At 35.2% G+C, this 22,866-nt stretch overlaps 1 protein-coding gene and 1 pseudogene across 7 annotated transcripts in view; both read left to right on the plus strand.

Annotated features, from left to right (window-relative positions):
- Positions 1–22,866, plus strand: part of BBS9 (Bardet-Biedl syndrome 9) — a 422,348-nt gene that overhangs the window by 182,949 nt on the left and 216,533 nt on the right. For all 7 annotated transcript variants that reach the window (XR_011437925.1, XR_011437926.1, XM_001500959.7 and 4 more), the window contains 2 exons: positions 3,635–3,775; positions 11,942–12,037. Coding sequence is in view for 5 of the 7 variants with exons in the window: in XM_001500959.7 (XP_001501009.2) it covers positions 3,635–3,775; positions 11,942–12,037 (237 nt within the window). In the remaining 2 variants the exon portion in view is untranslated. The remainder of the gene's footprint in view (positions 1–3,634; positions 3,776–11,941; positions 12,038–22,866) is intronic.
- Positions 12,383–22,539, plus strand: LOC111773301 (guanine nucleotide exchange factor for Rab-3A pseudogene; annotated as a pseudogene).

The following is a 22,866-nucleotide window of genomic DNA, read 5'->3' on the forward strand; positions in this document are numbered from 1 at the left end:
TAGAGTTGAAAAATTCAACTTCACCTAGTAGTCAAGAAAATAATATGTTGCCACTTAGATCTCACTTACACACAAGGCTTCAAATTTCAAAGACTGGTCCATTTTATTGGCCTAATCTGTTCAGGCTGTATTGCAGATAAGCAGTCCTGCTTTTATATGTGGCAAAAGAGTAGCAAACAAGGATTTATGTTGTCCCGTAAGAGTTAGTCTCCATTATTTCTGCATTAAAGTTACATGACATGGGCAGTGTAAAACATGACTGCAGATGGAGCACAGTACGTAGCCAGACATAACAGGAAAGGATCAAGGAAGTTCTGGCTACTAGACATTGCTACTGCTTTGGGGTTCCTTGTTTTCAATATGAAATGACTCTAGCAGACCCCTGGAAAGAGTTCCAAAGGCATTATATAGATGTGTAATATATAGATATAGTTATTCTACTCGGATACATATGTTCTTTTTTCTTTTTTTCTAGCACATTTTGGTTTCCCTCTTGACAGTGATACTGGGCTCTTGGGTGTGCCAGGTGTAATTAGAATTCTGTTCTTGAAAAAATTGTTCTGTCAGGAGTAATTTTGATGTGAATTTTCTCTCCAAGTGTTAAATCATTTTGTGATTAATTGCACCATACCTAGTTGTGACGATCTATTTCCTCTGGTAGCTAGAAAGGGAAGTGTTTGAAGGAGAGGTGATTATATTTGGTAAAAAATCTACAGAACAGAGTCAGTCTGATGAACGTGTAGGCTAATATGTGAGTATTATAAATGACCATTTTTTTTTCTTCTCTCAACTCAGAAAGTTGAATAAGCCAGATAGAGAGACTGTTTTGCCAACATAGAGAAGATATCGCTGATAGTAGGCAAAATTAGGACCAATTAGGCTCTTTCAACTAAGTTGAAAGCTATTCTACTAGCAACTTTGGAAAGTCTTTAAATACATGTAATTCTGTCCTTCTTCATTACCGCTACGCACATGCATACACCCACACATACCTCTACGTCTCTCTGGCTTCAGCTTCTTGGACACAATCATAGCCTGAAGAGTAATTGGTAGCCAAAGTTACATTTCAAGTTTCTCAGGAAAATGTAAATCTCGATAGAAATGTGCCTCTGGTAAACCCTATATCTAAATACTAGAGATTATATTTTGAAATGCTTGGGTTTTAATTTGATGGGAAGTAATATAAAATACTGGCATTGTAATTTTTCTTTTTAAAGATATAGTCTCCTTAAACTGGTTTCTGAAGAATTTCATACTCTTTTTTTTTTCCTCCTAATGGTAAAACTTTTCAAGTTGCCATCATTTAAAAAATAGCCATAATCATTTTATTAAGTAGGAGTGTCATCATTTTTCAAAGTAATGTTTTCCAAATGTCCTGTGAAACAGGTTTACAATTCCTGGAGAGAAACGAAATTTTGGAGGGGTTCTACAAATCTTAGCAACTGCAGACCATTGCCTTAGTGAGTGATATTGTCATTAACTGACCTAACAACTGTGAATTGAGTTATAATGTATTTCCTTTCTTGGGTTTATTAGTGCTTGCAATCCATTTGTTTTGATATCTGAAAACATATATACGCCATCAGTTTCTTTAGCTCTGAGTTCTTGGAGATTTAGGGTAATAATCTTCCAATATATAGACTCAGTAACATAAGGCCAGTGTTGTTGATTATGACTAAGTTTTTTTTTTTTTACTGTAAATTCAATCAGTACCTGCTCCAAGTGAAATAAAGGGCACAGTTTTACCACTATTGTTTTATAAGAATGTTTATGCCAAATTTTGTTTGAACAATTAATTCACACTTTGGTTGAAAGTATATAGAAGATAGCTTTTCTTTGCGTATGTACAGAATTATCAGAAGATGAAACATTGTTTTCCACTATTCTATTCATTAAAAATGAAAGAAATGAAAATAAGTTTCAGTTTCCTTGTTCTTTCCAGACTGCATCTATTAATTGAAGCTGTAATTTATATATTGTAGGGGAAACATATTTAGTCAGTATATTTCTGTAATTTGAGGATATATGGAATATATGGAAATTTCCTTGAAGTTGGAAAAAAATAATGCTTTGTAATATTTTTTTTTGGTGGTGATATTGATAGTTGTGGTTTAAGCAGTAGCTTAGATCATGTTACCATAATATTTTGAGTCAAAACATTTCATCTTTGTAAAGTACAAATACACATGCCTCTAAAACCTCACAGAATGTCGGGAAATAATACCCTGGGACTTTTCTGAAGAGACACTAGTTATAATTTGCATCTAGGATTCCAGGAGAAGTGAGTTTAACATCTGTTGGTTATGAGCAAAAAATGAGCTATGTAACATTTGATGGGTAGTAGATTATGTTGAAGAGAATGACAAATATGCTCCACATGCTCTGAAAAAGTATTTAATTGACCTCATATATCAGCATGCTTGCCATTGTTGGGAATCTCTCGTTATCCTAGTGAATAAGTAGTTCTGAAAAGTGTACTCCCAGCCTGAACGGAGGGTAAGCCACACAACTGCAATTGGCATTGACAAAATATATTGCTAATTCTAGAGATCCTACTTTGGGGTCATGTCCCCAGACTTTGTCTCTGCTTTTGCTGTTTTTAAGCTGCTCACTGACTCTACCATAAAGAAATAAAGGAATCAATGTGTGGATCCATCGAGTAGAACATATTAAGTTTCCCATTTCTCTGCAGCAGTAGACTAAAATATAGGTTTCTGTATATTTTTTATCTTATCCAGTCAGAAATAGAATCCTAGAATAAAAGGAGAGAAAACTAAAGTTGTAAAGTTGCTTTTCTAGATTTATAAGTAGAGTGCCTAATTTGCTTTGGTTTCAAGTTCATTCTCTGAAAAATATTGAAAGGAATGACTTTTAAAAACTTTTAATTCTGACATAAAACTCTTCATTGTTGTTATTTATTTATTCATTTACCTATTTCAATTTGCCTGTATACATATAGAAAAAAGCTGGCAGTTGAATGACTTTGTAAGCCTTTCAAAATGTCACTTAACTGTGATATGTAAACTTAAATGGATTGAGAAAAATTTATATGAAAGTAATATTCTTAATATTAATGTGTAAAATGACATGAACTTCAGTTGAGAAAATTCTGCTTTCATGCTCATAATTTATTGTAAATTGTGAATTATAATTTGAATCATCAATAAGTAAAAAAAGCTAACGATGTAAACATTTTTTGGGTAGAGAAACTATTAGATATGGTTATATAGAGTTTTACTGATGTAAATGTCATATTCTTGGCTCATTTTGGCTGATAGTCTTGGATCAGGTCTAGAGCTTTGAAGGTCTTAAAGACTTAGTTTGGTATTTGAATATAACTGTAATGTTTTATATAGTGTTCAACTGTGATGATTTTTGAAATATGGTATTACTGTTACTAGACTTCATGCCTATGCTCCTTAAGATTTTATTTTTGTCGTGTACTTTTCCACAATAATATAAAAATATGAATTATGATAATCCTTTGCAGTTATTTCAGTTATGCTAAATGAAAGGGGCAGGCAACAAACTTTTACACTAAGATATGTTGCTACTCAAACTATTAGTAGTACAATTTTTTTTGTCGAGTTATTAGTCAAATCTATGAATCTGTGTTTCTCTCTTTTTATTTCAGGCATTCCTCGAGTTATCCAATGTAAATTTAGACTTCCCCTGAAATTAATCTGCCTACCAGGTCAGCCTTCAAAAACTGCAAGCCACAAACTAACTATTGATACCAACAAATCTCCAGTCAGCCTTCTCAGTCTCTTTCCAGGTAGGACTTTTGAAGTAACATGCCTGTAACATAAGAAATGTTAGGAATTTCGAATGGAATCCTTCATCAGCAGTTAATGATGGGGTAATTATCAGATAATTGTTAAGTAAGAATATAAAAACGCCTCAAGGATTTTTCCCTCTTGTTTGACTGTTCAAAGGCGAATAGCTTATATCAACAAGGTATACCTTTTAAGTTTGATTAAAATTATTATAATCATTATTTTGCTTCAGTATTCAGAAATGAAAACATCAAGTGCTTCTTTTTAGACTGTGGAATTTTTTGGCTTGGAATGTAAATATTTATTATTCACCTTTATTTTAGGTTTTTGGATATATCCTTTTTCTAAGTATATAAATATTTATTATTCATCTTCACTGTAGGCTTTGGGTTATGTACCTTTTTAAAGTATATTCTTGTGCCCCTGAAAAGTAATCTCCTAAGTAGATGCTCTTTGTGGTTCTGCTTTTTCCAGCATCAGGAGGGGGCGAATGTTCCTTCTCTGGCTCAGATTGTTTAGAAGGGGCTTCATGTATAAAGCTTGAATATCACATTGAACATTTGGGGTAATTTGTGAAGGTGTGACTTTCTCCAGGTGTCAATTTTTCTTTCTGAGTAGCTTAGAAAATCGAGAGGTGTTGATTGGATAAAACACCTTTAGTAACTGGGGTTTCTAATGTGTCACATTTATTATCTTTCTTGGTGATGGGATAGAATTAAAAAAAAAGAATCTGGGAATTAAATCAACCCTTTTAAATCTCTTATTAAAAATTGGCACTGTTGACTGTGAGACGCATCCTCACCCTTGCATTAGTGGGTAGGATTTAGGATACAAAGAGTATTTCCCACCAGGTTTAGAAATTTATGGTAAGTCAACTTTTGTGTTATTAACTACTTAAAGTGCTTAAAATTTATTTTTCATTAACTTGAAGTGCTTCAAAAGCTTTATTTATATGAACTCTGTGAAAAAGCTCCAAAATTAAATGCTCTTTATTACAATTAATCTATTCTTTAGTCTGAATTGAATTTGGGTGTGTGTGTGTGATACATATGACATATATGATATATATGTATATATGTATATATATACAATTAGGAAATAGTTTTGTACCTTTTGGTTTCCTTCTCTTTTCCCTTCCCTTTCTTCTTAGGCCATTTTCTTATAACAAATTTGGAATATAAAAAAGGCAGAAAGAATCACTACCTTTGTAACATCTTCCACAGATGTATTAGTTCCTTAGATCTCCTTTGCTATCCTGGGAACATAGTTGGAAATTATACTTTGAACACCAAATTTATTGGTGCCTTTGAAAAATGTTTAAGACCCTGGTTTGAATATCATGTCATCTGCAAATGAAAACAATTTTACTTCTTCTTTTCTAATTTGGATTCTGTTTGTTTTTTGCTTGCATTTTACCTTGGCTAGAACTTCTGGGGTGATGTTGAATAGCAATGGTGAGAATGGACATTCAGTCTTTCACCAAGTGTGTTTTAGCTCAGATGTTTAGCTGTAGGTATTTTGTAGATGTTCTTTACCAGATTGAGGAAGTTCCCTTGTAGACCAAATTTGCTGAGAGTTTTGTCAGGAATGTATATTAGATTTCTTCAAAGCTTTTTCTACATCAATTGAGATATTTATATCATTTTCTTTAGTATGTTAACAGGTGGATTACATTGATTAATTTTTTAATGCTACCCCAACTGTGCGTTCTTGAGATAAATCACACTTGATCATGATGTATTATCCTTTTAATATGTTGTTGGATTTAATTTGCTAAACTTTAGTTTAGAATTTTTAAATTTGTGTTCATGAGGGATATTGATCTGTAATTTTGTTTCCCTATAAATATGTGCCATTAATGTGGAGTTTGTGGAAGGAGTGGGGAAATATTTTCTTCTCTTCATTTTTTTTGAAGAGTGTATGGAATTGGTGTTATATCTTGCTTGAATATTTTGTAGAATTCACCAGAGAAGTTCTCCAAACCTAGAGTTTTTCCTATGGGATAGTTTTTAAGCTAAAAATTCGTTTTCTTCAAAAGATAAAGGACAATTCAGGTTATCTATTTCTCACTGAGTCAGGTTTGTTAGTTTTTGTCTTTTGTAGTTTTGTCAAGGAATGTGTCTGTTTCATCTGAGTTGTTAAATTTATTGGCATAAGGTTGTTCACAATATTTCGTTATTACCCTTTTAAAATCTGTAGAGCCTTTAATGATAAGAACTCACTCACTACTGACACTGGTAAATTTTGCCTTTTCTCTTTTTTTTTTCCTGATCCGTTGACTAGAGATTTATCCATTTTATCTGCCTTTTCAAAACACCAGCCTTTGGTTTCATTAATTTTCTCTTTGTATTTTTTATTTTCTATTCTTTGGGTTTTTCTGATTTTCCTTTCTTCTGCTTGCTCTGGGTTTAATTTGTTCTTCTTTTTCTAGTTTCTTAAGGTGAAAGCAGAGACCATTCTTCTTTTTCATATAGTTGGTTAATGCTATAAAATTTCCTCTAACTACTGCTTTAGCTGCATCCTACAATTTATGAAATGTTTTGTTTTCGTTTTCATTCAGTTCAAAATACTTTTTAATTTCCCTTTTGATTTCTTTTTTGACTCCAGTGTTATTTAGAAGTGTAGTATATAGTTTCCAAATAGTTGGGGATTTTTCCATGGATCTTTTTGTTATTGATTTGTACTTGAATTTCACTGTGGTAGGAGAACATACTTTGTGTGACTTGAATCCTTTTAAATTTATTGAAACATTTTACTGCCCTGAGGCAGCACTGTCTTAATAAATGTTGTACATGCATTTGAAAATAATGGTCTTTCTACTGTTGTTGGGTGTGATTTTACATAAATGTCAGTGAAGGCAAGTTTTCTGATAGTTTTTAAAATCTCCAGTATCCTTACTGATTTTCTGTCTACTTGTATCAATTATTCAGAGTAGGGTGTTAAAATCTCCAACTGTAATTTGTCTATTTCTTTTTTTTTATCAGATCTGTCAGTTTTTGCTGTGTATATTTTAAAGTCTGTTTTAGGTGCCTAAAATTTTAGGATTGTTAAGTTTTCTTGATTATTATGAAACGGTCTTCTATCCTTGTTGATATTCTTTGCTCTGAAATCTACTTTATATTATTAACTCTATTAACGTAGCTATTCCAGCTTTCTTTGTATTAGTGTTACAGTAGTATATATATTTTCCTTCTTTACTTTTAAGTTATTTATATCTTAATATTTAAAATAGATTTCTTTTTTATTTTGGAAGATTGGTCCTGAGCTAACATCTGTGGCCAATCTTCCTTTTTTTTCTTTTCCTCCCCAAAGCCCCACTACATAGTTGTATGTCCTTCTAGTTCTTCTACGTGGGATGCTGCCACAGCATGGCTTGATGAGTGGTGTGTAGATCTGCACCCAGGATTTGAACTGGTAAACCCCGGGCCACCAAAGTGGGGCACACTAACTTAACCGCTCAGCCATGGGGCCGGCCCCTGCAAATATCTGCTTTTTAATTGAGATGTTTAGACTATTTATTTTCAATGTGATAATTGATATGCTTGGTTTTAAATCTACCATCTTACTATTTATTTTTTATTTGCCTAATCTGTTTTTTTTTGAGTTGTTCCTTTTCTTGTCTTTTCTGCGTTGTTTTGGATTGAGTATATTTTGTGATTTCATCTTATCTCCTTTGTTGTCTTATTCACTATAACACAGTGTTATTTTAGTTCTTTCTTTGAAGTTCATGGCAATATTTTTCAATCTTTTTTTTAATACTTGCTCCCCCAAAAGCCTTTTTAGACATGTTTTTCCTAATCAGCCCCTCCATATATTTTAGTACTACAGATATCCTGTACATCTGTTTATATTCTATATGAGTATCTGTTTTTATAGATAAAATGAGAAAGGTTTTTTTGAGCCCTGTGAATCGATTTTTGCCTTCTTAGGGTCAGTATTCCATCATTAGAAATGCATGATACAGTATATATTTTTAACTTATCACATTCTATCTTTAGGTGATGCTACCTCACATATAGTTTAAGACCCGAATGACAATATACTTTCATTTCTCCTCTCCCAGCCTTTGTGCTGTATGGAATTACCTTTTCCACTGCTCTTCATTCCTTTGTATAGATCCAGATTTCCATCAGGTATCATTTTCCTTTTCCTTGAAGTACTTTAACATTTCTTTTAGTGCAGTTATACTGATAATGAATTCTTTCAGCTTTTTTATGTCTGAAAATGTATTTATTTCATCTTTATTTTTCAAAGTTATTTTCCCTGGGTAAAGAATTGTAGGTTGACAATTGTTTTCTTTCAATACTTTAAAGATATTGCCCTACTGTTTTCTGGCATTGCATTGATAAGACATATGCTGTTCCTCTGTACGTAGTGTGTCTTTTCTCCTCTGGCTGCTTTTAAGATTTTTTTTCTTTGAGTAAGTTACTTTTGGTGTTCCTTCATATAGTTTTTTGATTTTGTTTTATTTTCAATTTTCTTGTGCTTGGGGTTTATAATTTTCATCCAATTTGCAAATATTTGGTCATTATTTTTTCAAGTATTTTCTTCTGTCTCCATTCAGTTTTTCTTCTTTATTTTAAGAACTCCAATTATATGTATCTTTGTCCTTTGAGGTTGTTCCAGGCCTTAATGAGGCTCTGTTTTTGTTTTTTCAATCTTTTTTCTTCTTGTGCTTTATTTTTGGTAGTTTCTATTGCTATACATTCAAGTTATATTCTTCTCCAGTGTGTAATGTACTTTTAATCCCACTCAGTGTATTTTTAATTTCAGACTTTGCAGTTGTCATTTCTCAAAGTTAAAATGGGTCTTTTTTTTTTAAATCTTTCATGTCTCTAATATAGCTCCTTTGAACATATATAATAATATAATAACTATTTTAATGCCCTTGCCTACTAATGTGTGTCATTTCTGAGTTAGTTTGGATTGATTTTTTTCTCATTGTTAAGGATCGTAATTTCTTCCCTCTTTGCATGTCTTGTAATTTTTTTCAGTTATTTTATTGAAATCATTAAGGTTTATAACACTGTGTAATTTTGAGTGCACATTATTTATCATTTCTGTATAGACTGCATCGTGCACCCCACCAATTGTCTAATTTTTATCTGTGACCGTACATATGTGCCCCTTTACCCCTTTTGCCCAGCTCCCCACCCCCTTTCCCTCTAGTAACCATTAATCTGTTCTCTTTATCCATGTGTTTGTATATCTTCATATCTTTCATATGAGTGAAATCTTGCAGTATTGTCTTTCATTGTCTGGCTTATTTTCTTTACATTGTACTCTCAAGCTCAAACCATGTTGTTGGAAATGAGACAATTTTGTCTTTTTTATGGCTGAGTAGTATTCCACTGTATATATATGTGTGTGTATATATATATATATGTATATACCACATCTTCTTTATACATTCATTCATAGCAGGGCACTCAGGTTGCTTCCATGCCTTGGCTATTGTGAATAATGCTGCAATGAACATAGTGGTACACAAATCTCTTCGGATTGTTGATTTCAAGTTCTTTGGCTAAATACCCAGTAGTGGAATAGCTGGACCATATGGTATTTCTATTTTTAATTTTTTGAGAAATCTTCATAGTGTTTTCCATAGTGGCTGTGCCAGTTTCCCTTCCCAGCAGCAGTATATGAGGGTTCCCTTTTCTCCACATCCTCTGCAACATTTGTTATTTTTTGTCATGTTAATTATAGCCATTCTGACAGGTGTAAGGTGATAGCTCATTGTAGTTTTGATCTGCATTTCCCTAATAGTTAGTGATGTTGAACATCTTTTCATGTGCCTATTGGCCATCTGTATATCTTATTTGGAAAAATATCTGTTCATATCCTTTGCTCCTTTTTTTGATTGGGAGGTTCATTTTTTTGTTGTTGAGTTATATGAATTTTTTATATTTTTTGGAAATTAACCCCTTGTTGGATATATGATTTGCTGCCACTGCCCCTTCCCACAATCATGCTGAGGGTGTTCCAACTTTGGGGGCTGCAGCAGTACTATAGGCACTCCCGGCAGCCAGGAAAGTGTTTGAGTGTGTGCACTGGGCTGCCGGGGAAGGGTAGAGGGAGTCCTCACCTATCTCCACCACTTCCCGGGGAACTAGTCCATCCCCCTTCAGATATATTGCTACACGGGTCTTTCAGGTGTCCTGTTGTGCTGTGTGGGTATCCTCTGTTGGTCAATGAATATCCATTTACTTGTAGTTCAAAGGGGGAGAGATAAAGGGAACGAGTCATTCCACCATGGTGCTGACGTCATTCAGTCTACATGTCTTGTAATTTTTATTGGAAGACAGAACTTATGAATGTTATCTAGTTGTGTATTGAGTATTTTAGTTGTCCTGTAAACTTTCTTGAGCTTTTTTGAGGGATAAATTGAAGTCACTTGAAAAGTCTGATCCTTTCAACTTAGAAGTGTTTCTTTTAAGCTTTGTTAGGTGGAATGGGAGCAACATTTATTCTAGGGTGAACTTCACCAACTACTGAGGTCAAACTCTTTTATGTATTCTACCTGATGCCTCATGAACTATACTGGTTTGTATTCTGGCCAGTGAGAACAGGGACTATTCCTGACCCAGTATGGGTTCATGGATTGTTTCCTCTAATTTTTGGGGGTAGTTTTTTCCCCAGCCTCAGTAATTTCTTCATAGGCATGCACAGATTAGCATTCTGCTGAATACTCAAGGGGTACTCTGTAGATCTCTGCAGATCTCTTTCTTAGTAGCGTTCTCTTCTCTAAAACTCTGCCCTGTGAACGTTTGCCACTTTGGCCTTCCCACCCTCCTAATTCTATCTCCTTGACTTGGTGAGAATGCTGGGTTGTACCTAGGTTCCTCCTCCATGTACTGGGGCCTGGAAATTTTCTGTAGGTGGTAAGCAGGGGCAAGCATAGACTCACCTTATTTATTTATTATTTGTTAGTGATCACTGTTATTTATTTCTTGATCTCCAATGTCTTAAAGAATGCTGTTTCATGAATTCTGTCCTATTTTTTTAGTTGTTTCCAATGAAGGATAAATTTGGCTCCACTTTCTCCATCTTGGCCCAAAGTGAAAGTATTTGTTATAATTTTTATTTGTTTTTGAGTCAGGATTCAAATGTAGTTCACTTACTGCAATTTTTTGACATGCGTTTTTTGGTATCTTCTTTTCTTTAGGTTTCCCACTTCGTCTCTTTTAAATTGCAGTTTATTTATTAAGGAGTACAGATTATTTTTCCTATGATTTTCCCACACTCTGAATTTTGCTGATTACATCCCTATGCTATTGTTTAATATTTTGTCTGTCTGCCATGTTGCCTCTAATTGATAGTTGCATCTAGAGCTAGTAGAGTCAGAGTTATTATTTCGGCCACACTCCTTCATGAATGGTGGTATATACTTTCAGCAGGGGGTACATAATATCTGTCTTTTTTCTTTTGGTGATAGTAACAGCCATTGATGTTCAATGCTCAGGCTCATTAGTTCATTGGAAGTTGAAAAATGATGCTACTCTATTTATTTCAAGCTTTCTTTAATTTTTAGCTGGAATATTTCTATACAGAGAACCTTTTCCTTATCTACTATTGATTATGTGTCATAATTTGAATAGCATCATCAGGATGAATGCTTGCTTCTTTGTTTTTATAACTGATTGTTAAAATATGAGTTGTCTCCCCAAGATCCTCCAATAGTGACCATTTGGCTTTTCTGTTTTGTTTTTAGTATCAATGTGAACACATGCCTTTAAATATATTTGATATGTTCCACTCCATTGCAATTATTATCTTTTTAGATACTCAAATATTTTCATTTCTGGCCAGTGGTAGTCTCTTTAAGTTGGCTCTTATGTCCTTTTCATGCAACCCTACTAGTCACTGATAGCTTCCTTGCTATCTGGTGTGACAGATGTTTAAGGTTCATCTGTGTATTTCCTGCTTCACACCTAGAATGAACCAGTAGAAGAAAGAAAATTAAATGATTCCAGAGTATTCTTGTGAGGCAGAAATTTTAGCAATTGGAAGCTACTATGGAGATCAGTTAATATATTATACTTCATACGTGGGCTTTAACCATGACTAGTGACATTAAAAATATTTGTCATCACTAAGCTTCCTATTCAAGATATTAAGTGTTTTGCCTTGTGGTTATGTAAAGTGTTTTTTTCTTTTCTTTGCAGGCTTTGCCAATCAGTCAGAAGATGATCAGGTGAATGTAATGGGTTTCCGCTTCTTAGGAGGTTCCCAAGTTACTCTTCTTGCTTCCAAAACCTCTCGTAAGTAAAACCATGGTATTATTGCTTTTTAAATTTTTTATTGAGGACAATACATCTCAGATCATCATCACATAAGGATTTCTGCAGAGTGATGTTCCATTAGCTATTGAAAACCAAGAGCCATGGTATAAAGTATATGGAACATAAAAGTTATGAAGATAGAATCCTATTTTATTAGACATATGTAACTTTGGTTTTGAGGATGAGGAGAGTTTGAGAAAAGAATTTAAAGAATTAAAAAATGTTTTTGGGATAGGTATATGGTGAATTAGGTTTTAAGATCTACTAGAAATTGGAATTGATTTTTTTGGTGTGTGTGTATATTCTTATATCCTCCTTTTGGACATGGGCAAAGATGAAGGTGAAAGTAAATGATTTTTGCTGAGACTAATCTCAGTAGGCTGAAACATAGTAATTATATAATCAAGTTTGAATTTCAGATTTAAATGTGTTTTATTAATTTGGTTGCTTCGTATGAACACTGGTTGAAACTGTTTAATGTAAAATTGACTTCTGATACATGTAGGATACTGAAGCTACTAAACTCACTGAGTTATATACACCTTCATGGAAATAAAATAAAATATTAAGAAAGGAAGTGTTTAACAAATTGTAGGAATAGTAAGAGTATTGGAAGGAATGAATACAAATTTATGTATTTATGTATAGAAAATGTCTGGCTAAGTATACTCCAATTTTTTAAAATCTCTGCAGCTTGTGCAATGGGCTTTCACTTTCTACTTTATGCATTTGCAGTTTTAGTTGGTTATTTCTTTTTAAATCAGAAAATATAATAAAATAAGGACATAGCCTTTTTGAAAAATAAAGGTGTTAGTAGGAGGAACATACACACATCCCTATTTTAGAAACTGTAATATTTGGCTAAAATCATGACAGTTTCTGGAATATGTAGATTGGTAACTGGTGGAATAGACTTGGATATAACTAAAGATTCTGTAATAAGGCACAGAAATCGAAGACAATTCTGAGAAGAATGAGGATTCTGTACTTTTTGTGGTCTTTGGGATTGGTCATGATTACTGTCTTTTATACGTTGGCACTATTTTGTTTTGATTACCTTCAGTTGGATGATGGAATCATTTTGGTACATTTATCTTAGTTAAAGTATACTCTTCAGTTAAATTGAAAACATTATTGCCAACATTTCCTTTGGAAATTGTACACATCTGTTTGACTTCAGTGATGATACTATATGATGAATCTGCAATTGAGACCATTAAAAAAAGGCAAAAAGTTATTCTTTGTGCAAATGGGGATATTTATATTTTAATGCATTATATTTATTCTTTTTTTTAGATAAAGTAACTCTTAGAGCATTGTTGTTGCCCATGATTACCTTATCATTATCTAAATTTCAGCAAATATCCAAGTATATAACTGGTTTGTTCACATTCATCTGAATATATGGCAATGCCTTGACACAGCCATTGTGTGGGCAGACAGACTAAATAATGGAATAGGACATGACCTTTAAATAATGGACCAAATGAACTATGTAAACTGGAATCTGAAGAGTCGCCGTTACAATTCCCTGATGGTTTTTTGGCTTCAGTGACACGGTGAATTCTACCTAGGAATTAGCCTTTGGTGCTGAAGGGAGACAGATATGAAGAGAGTGCAGTTTTCTGGGGTTGAGACTAATATTGGTGCTCTCTACTGCTCCATCAGAGTATTTATCCCATAGAAAGGAATGAAGTGATTTGTACGCAGTCTGTGTTTGGCATTTTTCTTTTCTGTGAAAGGCATGCAGTCTTTAGTGTAGAAACCTGGATTGACAGAAATCCTACATATGGAAAGAACCCAGTATTTCTTCCCTAGTAAATAGTCAAGTGCTTCATAAGTCACGTAGATCCATTGCTCTTGGATCTTGGATAGTATTTTCTGTGGGTTTCACATATTCGTCTCTTTTTAAAACCTGCATGATAATAAGCCAAGGTTTGAAGTGTGCTGTATGGTAATTTTAATTCAACTTTCTGGCTCAGTACAGTTCAGCCAAAGCAGGCACGAGTAATGCAAATGCAGCTCATTGCCTCAGATATCAAATCACATTCTCTGGGGAGCTGAATAGGTTTTTATTTTCAGATGGTAGAGTAGTGCTTCAATGCAGTTAGAGTTTATTATGTGAATTCTGAAAAAATGAAGCATTAAAGATAAAAATATTGAGGAATAATACTCTATACTAGCAAAATTTCTGAAAAGGATTTCCAAGTCCTAAATTGAAAATGACAAGACAGGTGATAGATATGTCTATTACCTTGATTGTAGTGATAATTTTACAGGTATATGCATATAGTCAAACTCATCGAATTGTATACATTAAATATGTGCAGTTTTTTGTATATCAATTATACCTCAATAAAATTGTTAAAAAATAACAAGATATCAAATTTTATGAGATCAAATAGTTTTATAATCAGAATTGTAAAATATTTCTATAAAGAAGTCAATTATTTTGAGTGATTCAGTACAGTGCGATTACAGAAAAAAATGCTATTACCTAAACATGTATATATCCCTGCCATGCCACTTTCTTAAGCCCCAGATCCACATAGTGACTTCTTATCTCACACAACAAACACTGACACCTCTCTCCCTCCTCCCTCCTGCCCCTTTCTGTCTCTATACTTTATTGGTCTCCTTTCTATTTCTATTTTTATCCTGCTTTTTTTCCACTTGTTTCTTAAAGGATTTAAAATAGTTTACAAAAATATCCAAAATATGAAAGGAGAAAATAAATAGTTGAAGGAAACAGAGAAAATAAGAGCAGGAAATTAATAAAGGTAAGAATAAGCTTAACACTCAGATGTGTATACTGTTTAATCGATAAGATGCTAACAGCCTAAAAATAACAAGAAAGCTTTTTATTTATAATTTTCAGAATTTTCAAAAGATAAAATCAAATCAGTTGTTTAGGAGATGCATGGCCTTTACTGGTGTTGAGTCCAGGATGAAATTTCTCTTCTGACTATCCCAAAGACACCTTCTTCAGTAATGTCTCTATAACTTATTTTTGTAACTATAATAATTATATAATCATAATTTATGAGTAACAAATTTATAGAGCATTAAAAATAATGATCAAACTCAATTTACTAAATACAATTCTATCTGAGCCAAAATTAGTGCAGTCTAAGCTGCAGCTTAGTCAGAGGATAAATTTAGAGTATCTAGTGTTGCAAGTTGTTTTTAGTATCTAGTGTTTTTAACAAGAATTGGACACCCAAACTCAGTAATTCAAAAGCGAGAGGTAGCTGGAAGGAGTTGTGGGTTTTGTTTTGTTTTTAAATGAGCAATGTTAGAACATGTTTGAATATTAGTTGAAATGATTGAGTTCAGTGGGAGAGTCTGATGATCAGGAAGGAGAAGGGGGTCACAAAGCAATGAAGTCCTTGAGAAGGAGAGAGGAGATTGGGCACAGAGCCCAGGGTCGGGTGGAGGGGATTGAGGGACAGGCCTTTTAACTTCACTGTGATAGGAGGGATTAAGTGTAGGTTTAGGGAGACTTCAGATTTGTTGGTAGAAAGACGAGGGAGCTTTGATGATTTCTAAATATGAAAAAAAGTTATGACATTGGTGTCTTGGAGAATAAGCAAGCAAAGTCATGAAGGATCAGGCAATGTTGGGTTCCCATTTGAAGTCTGAGATCCTGAATTTTGAAGTGAAACCGGTCGTATCCTTGTTAGATGGTTTTCCCTGGCTGTAATTTGTTTATCTGTGTCCAAGAAACTGAAGTCAGGTCTGGGATTTTGAAACAGAAAATTTCAGATAAAATGTTTTTGTGAGAGTGAGTGTACTAATGGACTACCAAATCTAAGCTGCTAAGAGAAGTAGAGATTCGAGAAAACTGATATGTAGTGATAAATTAATGGGTTCAAAGGATCACAAGTCTCCGTAAAGCTGAAAAAGTGAAGTATTTAGAGTTACAGAGCAAGTGAACTAGAATAAAAAGTGGTGGTCAGAGAATGGATGAGATGTTGGTGTCAAGAGTTCAGAGGGACTGCAGATTGTGATAATAACAAGTTCATCAGACAAGGCGTGGCATTCGGGGAGTGAGTTGCTAAGATGGAGAGAAGACCAGTGGAGACAAGGATTTCAAGAACATGAGATGTCACAGTTGTGGATATTGAAAGAAGCTGTTTGGTGTTAGCACAATGAATGAGAAAATGAGAGGCACCCAGACACATTATTGTGAAATTTAAGAGCACTAAGGATCAGGACCATTTCCTTTCGAAAGGAAAAAGCAAACTGCTCACCGAATGTGAATCAAGAAGGCATCTAACTTTTCATCAAATCATTTGATGCTAGATGACAATGGGAAATTTTTCCCTCAGATCTGAGGGAATTGGTTTTCAACTTAGAATTCTGTACCTTGCTAAACTGGTAATTAGCAATGAATACTGAGTAAATACATACTCTCAGTGTCGCAAGTAGGGTTATGCAATTGCAAATAGCAAATTTATGTGGCTTCAGGTAAGCCTTTGGAAAGTGGAAAAGATAACTAATACAGTGAACTTTTCAATATCCTAAAAGATTTTAATACACTAGAAAGAGTGATTGAATTGAATAAGGTCAAGATTAAAAGTCCTTTGCTTATCCATTTTGATTATTTTGCTTTCAGGTGTAATGAAAGAATTACAGTAATGCATGTGAAAAAGGGTTAGGCCTTGAAAAAGGTGCTCTTTTTGCATCTGCCAAAAGAAAGCATATGTGATCTCGAACTATGATAACCGAAATATCTTCAGAACAAGGAAAGTGCGAGTCTTACTCTACTCCATCTGGGTAGACCATGCCTTTGTTCATTTTTCATTCAGTGGGCATATTAGATATAAACACTGTCGTGGCTCTTGTAGAGCTCCTGGACTAATAGGAGAGACAAACAGGTGGAGAACCCACAATAGAATGGCTGAATATGTTTACAGAAGCACACTTTAGGTGCTATTGAAGTCCAAAAGAATGAGGTTCCATATGAGATTTTATTTGTAAAGGATCTTGAGGAATGAATAGAAGATTATTAGGTGGAGGGCATTCCAGAAAGAGTAAAAGGGTATCTTCAGATGCTTGATAAAGAGTGGTGTTTTTAGAAATCAGTGAATTTTCTTGTGTGCCTGGAAGTTCATATAGTAGGGACTCTGTGATGGTTGTTAAATGAAGCCCAAAAATTTAGGGACAAGTGTAATGATCAAATCTAAAGTCACCTGCAAACCACCGTATGTCATTGTGAGTGCTTTAATGTGTACAGTGATTTATCAATATAAAATTACTGTTAATATTTATCTTAGAATTTCTTAGCTATATTGTCAAGAGACAATGGGAATATTATATAAATCCATTTTGAAAAAGCCTTTGAAAAGTAAATTTAGAGAAACCATCCATAGTTTCTACTACACTCTTAGTTTCCACTAAGAGTTTGTGTATTTAGAATATTATACTAGTATCTACTGAAACTGTTTATATTATTTCCTCCAACTTTTTGGTTTAAAAAGCATCCATCTGCTTTTCCATTTCACATTTTAAAATTTCCAAATAGCATAAATTATATTGATGCTTTGTTTATGATATGAATACAAACATTATTTATATTGATGAACTTCAGATGTTCTGACATGAATAGAGACTGACGTGATGGCTTTTTGTGCCCTGCTTAGTTAAATATATTCTTTTCTCCATTTGTAGTAGAGTGGATTGGCAATTGACTAGGCTCCAATCATCCAAATTTATTTCATTTGGAAGCTGAAATGGTTATTTCCACCGAGCTGCTATTACAAGATGCAAAGGAAAAGAGATAAAAAAATAAATTGAATGTTCATTTTGGCAGCTATTTTAATTACCAATATTGTAAGGGTATATTTTAAAATACAACTTTCTTCTTTCATGTTATATTATAAATAGAAATTTTCATGTCTCCTTTCCATAGAATGTATACTCTGGAAAGCCTCCAAGTCAATGTTAGCCATCTTGGAGTACTAATACTGAGAAAATGTTTAATAATCAAAATGATGCCTTATAAATCTTTGATTCTTGTTGATTTTTGGTGATCTGAAAAAAATCAACTTAAAAATATTGTGTTTATATTTCTAAATCCCGTATAATTATAAATTTTTCATTGCAGAAAAATTTAGTTTTCTTTTTTTCCCTGCATGTGTTGATGAAAATAAGAAATTAATTGAAGCCTAATTTTTAAAGTTACGGAAAATATCATACCTGTTTAAATGTTTATTATGATTTTTACATTTCTATTATTTAGTGACATTCTATACTTGACCACAGTGGAGTACTATCTTAGTCCATTCAGGCTGCTATGACAACAAAATACCAGAGGCTAGGTGACTTTTACACAGTGGAAATTTATTTCTCTTCGTTCTGGAGGCTGGGAAGTCCAAGATTGGGGTCCTGGAAAATTTGGGGTCTGGTGAGGGCCAGGTTCCTGGTTCATAGATATCTGTCTTTTCACTGTGTCCTCACGTGGCAGAAGGGGCAAGAGGACTTTCTGGCATCTCTTTTATAAGGGCACTATTCCCATTCACGAGGGCTCCACCCTCATGACCTGATAACCTCCCAAAGGCCCCACCTCCATATGCCATCCCACTGAGTATTAGGATTTAACATATGAATTTTGGGGGGACACATTCAGTCTATAGTGAGTACTGTTGGGTAGAGTTTTACTTTAATTTGGATTTTTCATTGAACTTTAAATTTTTCATGTGTTTCTCTCTACACTTCATGTATTGGATAGTTTTAGTTTTTTCAACCAATATTTTTTAAACATCTAATTTTGCTTAATCTAAATTTTATAATACAAAGATAAGTCACATTTGTATAGGTCTCTGCCATACAGCATTATATTTGATCTCCATAACAACCTTGTGAGGTATGTTTTATTTTCCCCTTAGTGTGGATGAAGAAACTGAAGATTGGATAATTTAATTGTATTGAAGTTACAGATGTAAAAATTTACTAGATTTAAGGTTTCCTCAGACGATAAGACCTGAGAAACTGGGAATTTCCTTCCTAATGTGATGCCCTTAGTTGCTACATACGCCACTACCATCTGTTACCTGAGCCATGGTTGTAATGTCCTAACTATAAGTCTATTCTTGCCCCTTTCCAAGCATTTTCTACTTGACAGATCTTGTAATAAAAACAAAGAAACAAACAAACAATCACACATTATATCATACCAATCTCCAGCTTAAAATCCTTTGTGTTTATGCTAATAATCCAAACTCTTTACCAAGCCTTATAGGTCTTGCTGTATGTTGTGGCCCCAGCCTAACCTCCGTCCTCGTCTGTGCACACTCTGTCTTCCTCTGGTCTTCTCTCAGTTCCTGGTACATGTCTGACTTTTTCTGCCCTGAAGTCTTTGTGCTTGTTATTCCCTCTATTTGGACTATTCTTTTCATCCTAAATATCCAAGCTTTGTACACAAAATGATAAAGAATGTGGGGTCTGGACTCAAATTGATAGTTTAGATCACAGCTCTGGCATACAATTCATCTGGATGACTTTGGAAAAATTACTTAACCACTCTATGCCTGTTTTTTCATCTACAAAATGGGATAAAATAGTACAATTACAATATGTAAGAATCAGATGAGATAATCCCTAAAAAGCATGTAGCAATTTCCTGGTACTTTGTAAGTGCTAGGTAAATTTTAGCTGCTAGTATGATTTTCTTTAATATTACTGTTAGTACTACCACTGATGTCACCTTCTCAGTGTGGCTTTCCCTGACCACAGCATCTTAAGAAAGAACATCCATTAGTCTCTATCATAGCACCCTTTTTATCTACATCATAATAGTTTTATGACTTATAACTATTTATTTGTTATTTGCTTATTTATTTTCTGTCTTTCTCACTAGTATGAAGGCCAGGACCAGTATGTATTGTTCCCCATTGTCTTTCCAGAACTTAGCACTTAACAATGTTTTTTGGATTAATGAATAGGTACAGTGTTACCTTGAATCTTCTTGAGACTATCAACTGAAGATAGTCTTGCATTATGGCTCTTTCATAAAGAGAATTTCATTCATTTCTTTGATTTGTCCCTTTGCTTTGAACCTACTGCATGTGACTTTCCTCTGCTATTTTATCTTTAGAGAGTGGAAGTCATTGTGTGCCCAATATGGGGGATTGAGATGGGTCTCTCAGAAAGTTCATAGGCCTCTTTGGAGATAATTTAAATCTTGGTAAAAGGAAAGGAAGATGTTTGGAGTGGCCCACGTTTCATTTTGTCAGATTAGAGATTTTGTTGTCTGCCAGGAGTGGGGAAGGAGCTCCAGTTGTAGGCAGCTGAGACAGGACACTATACTTCTCTGGGGAGGAGTTCTGAGTACCACTGCCTTTCCTGGCTAGCCCTCAACATCCCCTGTTTTCCTTAGTACGTCCCCCATGCCCAGTGTAAGCTGTGAGTGAGGACTAGGCCCTTTCTAGGAGGCATTAGGGTAGGTGCTGATTGGGTTTGTCTTTCCCCATCGACAACTCAGCCCCTGGCCGGCTGAGCTTGGGGATACTGTTGATATTCTGCTGAGAATCCTGTCCCTGTTTTCCCCAGTGGTAAATTCTGATAAATTTTCATACTAACTTTGGGTAGACAGACTTGCCTGGACATACCTGACTGTGCTTTGTTTCCAGATTTTCTTGCAGTACCTACATGGGTGATTTGGCAGAAACTGGTATAATGTCTTGTTATAGTACAGCATTAAAACTGCTCACCCAGCTTCAGCCCTTCTAGCCTGCTCCGTCTTTCTCAAAGCATTGTTCTGCCTCAGGGCCTTTGCACTCACAGTTCCCTTGGCTTGGAAAGCTCTTCCCACAGATATCCTCATGTATCCCCATGGCTTGCTCCTTCACTTCATTCAGTAACTTGAAATGTGTATATTTTTCATCTTGGGCCAGATGATGTAGTTCTTTTTAAACATGTTATAATAATCCCAGTTTATGTACATCTCTTTTAAGATGTATAAATTGTGTCACATTTGTACTGAAAATTTATAGTTGAATGTGATAACTTCTTCTCTGTAGTTTTATCTCATATAAAAGAAATTTTATTCTTATTGTGTATTTAGTCTGCATCCCAGGTTTTTTCCTACTTGCACGTGGAAGCCTATTCAGAATTCTTCTAGAACCTGAATGAATTGTTTCCTTTGAAATATTAGCACTGTAACATTTATGTAAACATTTGGCTGTAAAATAACAGCAAATTCTATGCTAAGGAAAACGTTTTATTAAAGCCACTTTTTTTCATACCTGCTATTTGAAAGTTACTGGGTTAGTTAGGTGCTGTCTGGGTCTAAAGAAGTTTGTGGTGGAATCTGTGCCCTTTATGTTACAATATCCTGGGGGGAATAATGGTGACCATGATGATAATAGGTAACATTTATTGAGTACTTAATATGTGTCAGGCACCATTTTAAGTGTTTTGTTAAAAGATGCATATGCATGAAAGGAAATGAGTTCATTAGGCAGAATGTCCTTTCACTTTTGGCATCTCAGAAACTGGAAGTTGTAAAGGATCTTGTTCAACCTTATGAACCCTGGAGGGAGCCCTTTTTTAATGCCCTTGACAGATATTCCTACAAGATCTTCATGGGGATTCATAGGAAGGGCTCTGAGCCCCTGAAGGGGCTAGAAGGATCATAAGCCTAGAAGGAGCTGAGGACCATGAGCAGCTGTGTGAGGAACAGGGGCTGGAGGAGGAACTGACAGCTAGCCTGTTTGAAGAAGCCCACAAGATAGTGCGAGAAGCCCACTTGAAGTAGGTGGCATCAGAAAAGCCACTGAAGGAGGCGTAGGGAAGGCAGAGGTGACTGGTCATCATGTCCACACCAGCCTCTCTCAACTATGATCTTCAACTCAGCTGTCAAGTCCCACTAAGACTGGGCCCTGCACTCTCACCATAAGAGCACCAGCAGCTCCCTCTGCCCAGCCATGTGTCCTGCTCTGGGATATGTCCTCTCCCCGGACAAGGAGGTGGGCATGACCCTTTTTGCAGATTTCCAAGCCTGCAGGGAATTGCCTACATTGGACAAGCCCTGTTCCTTCCTGGGAAGGGTATACTGAGAGGATGTGGGCCCCTGCCTGCACTTCACAAGGTGGGATCTCTTGGGTGCTGATGTGGGCCACTGTGGACAACATGCTTACCATTGAGCCTGTGGCTTTGCAGATACTGCCTGCAGTGAAGGTGGCCCTGGTTGAGTGTGGCAGTGCCAACATATGTATCCCCACCTGCCACCATCACATGCGCCTTTGTTGCTCTGATAGCCATGACTGCAGCTAGCTGACCTCTCAGATTGGATCACTTCAGTGTACAACTCGTCACCTACATCTGCTCCATCTAGTGAGGCCTGATACAGCAAGCCAGTGTTCTGGGAGATCACAAAGCTGCAAGAGGAGATGTAGCTGGCCTGGCTCAGCTTCTTCCCTTAGGAGGCCTGGGGCCTGGAGAGGGGCTCTGAGTTGGAGCAAATACTTGCCCCGTGATGGAAAGACACACAGAAAGACAAGGTCCTGGAGCCAGCCCTGAGCCAGAAGCCAAACATCTGCCTGGTTAGGACAAGTGGCTGGGACCTGGAGGTGGTGCTGAGTCAGCATCAAATATCTGTCCCAGGACAGATACAGGGACACATAAGCCTGTACCTCATGAGATGACCTGTCTTTCTTCCCCACTGAGTTCTACAACTCACAAGGAAACTTTCAAGAAAGCCCCAAAGACCAAGGAGCTCAGAACCTTAAACACTTCCAGTGGGTGAAGTAGTTCTCTCCTACTGAGGCAGCTAACTCTGTGAATATCTATAATTATTATATGAT

The sequence above is a fragment of the Equus caballus genome, chromosome 4, assembly GCF_041296265.1.
Source record: "Equus caballus isolate H_3958 breed thoroughbred chromosome 4, TB-T2T, whole genome shotgun sequence".
Classification (NCBI taxonomy): Eukaryota; Metazoa; Chordata; class Mammalia; order Perissodactyla; family Equidae; genus Equus; species Equus caballus.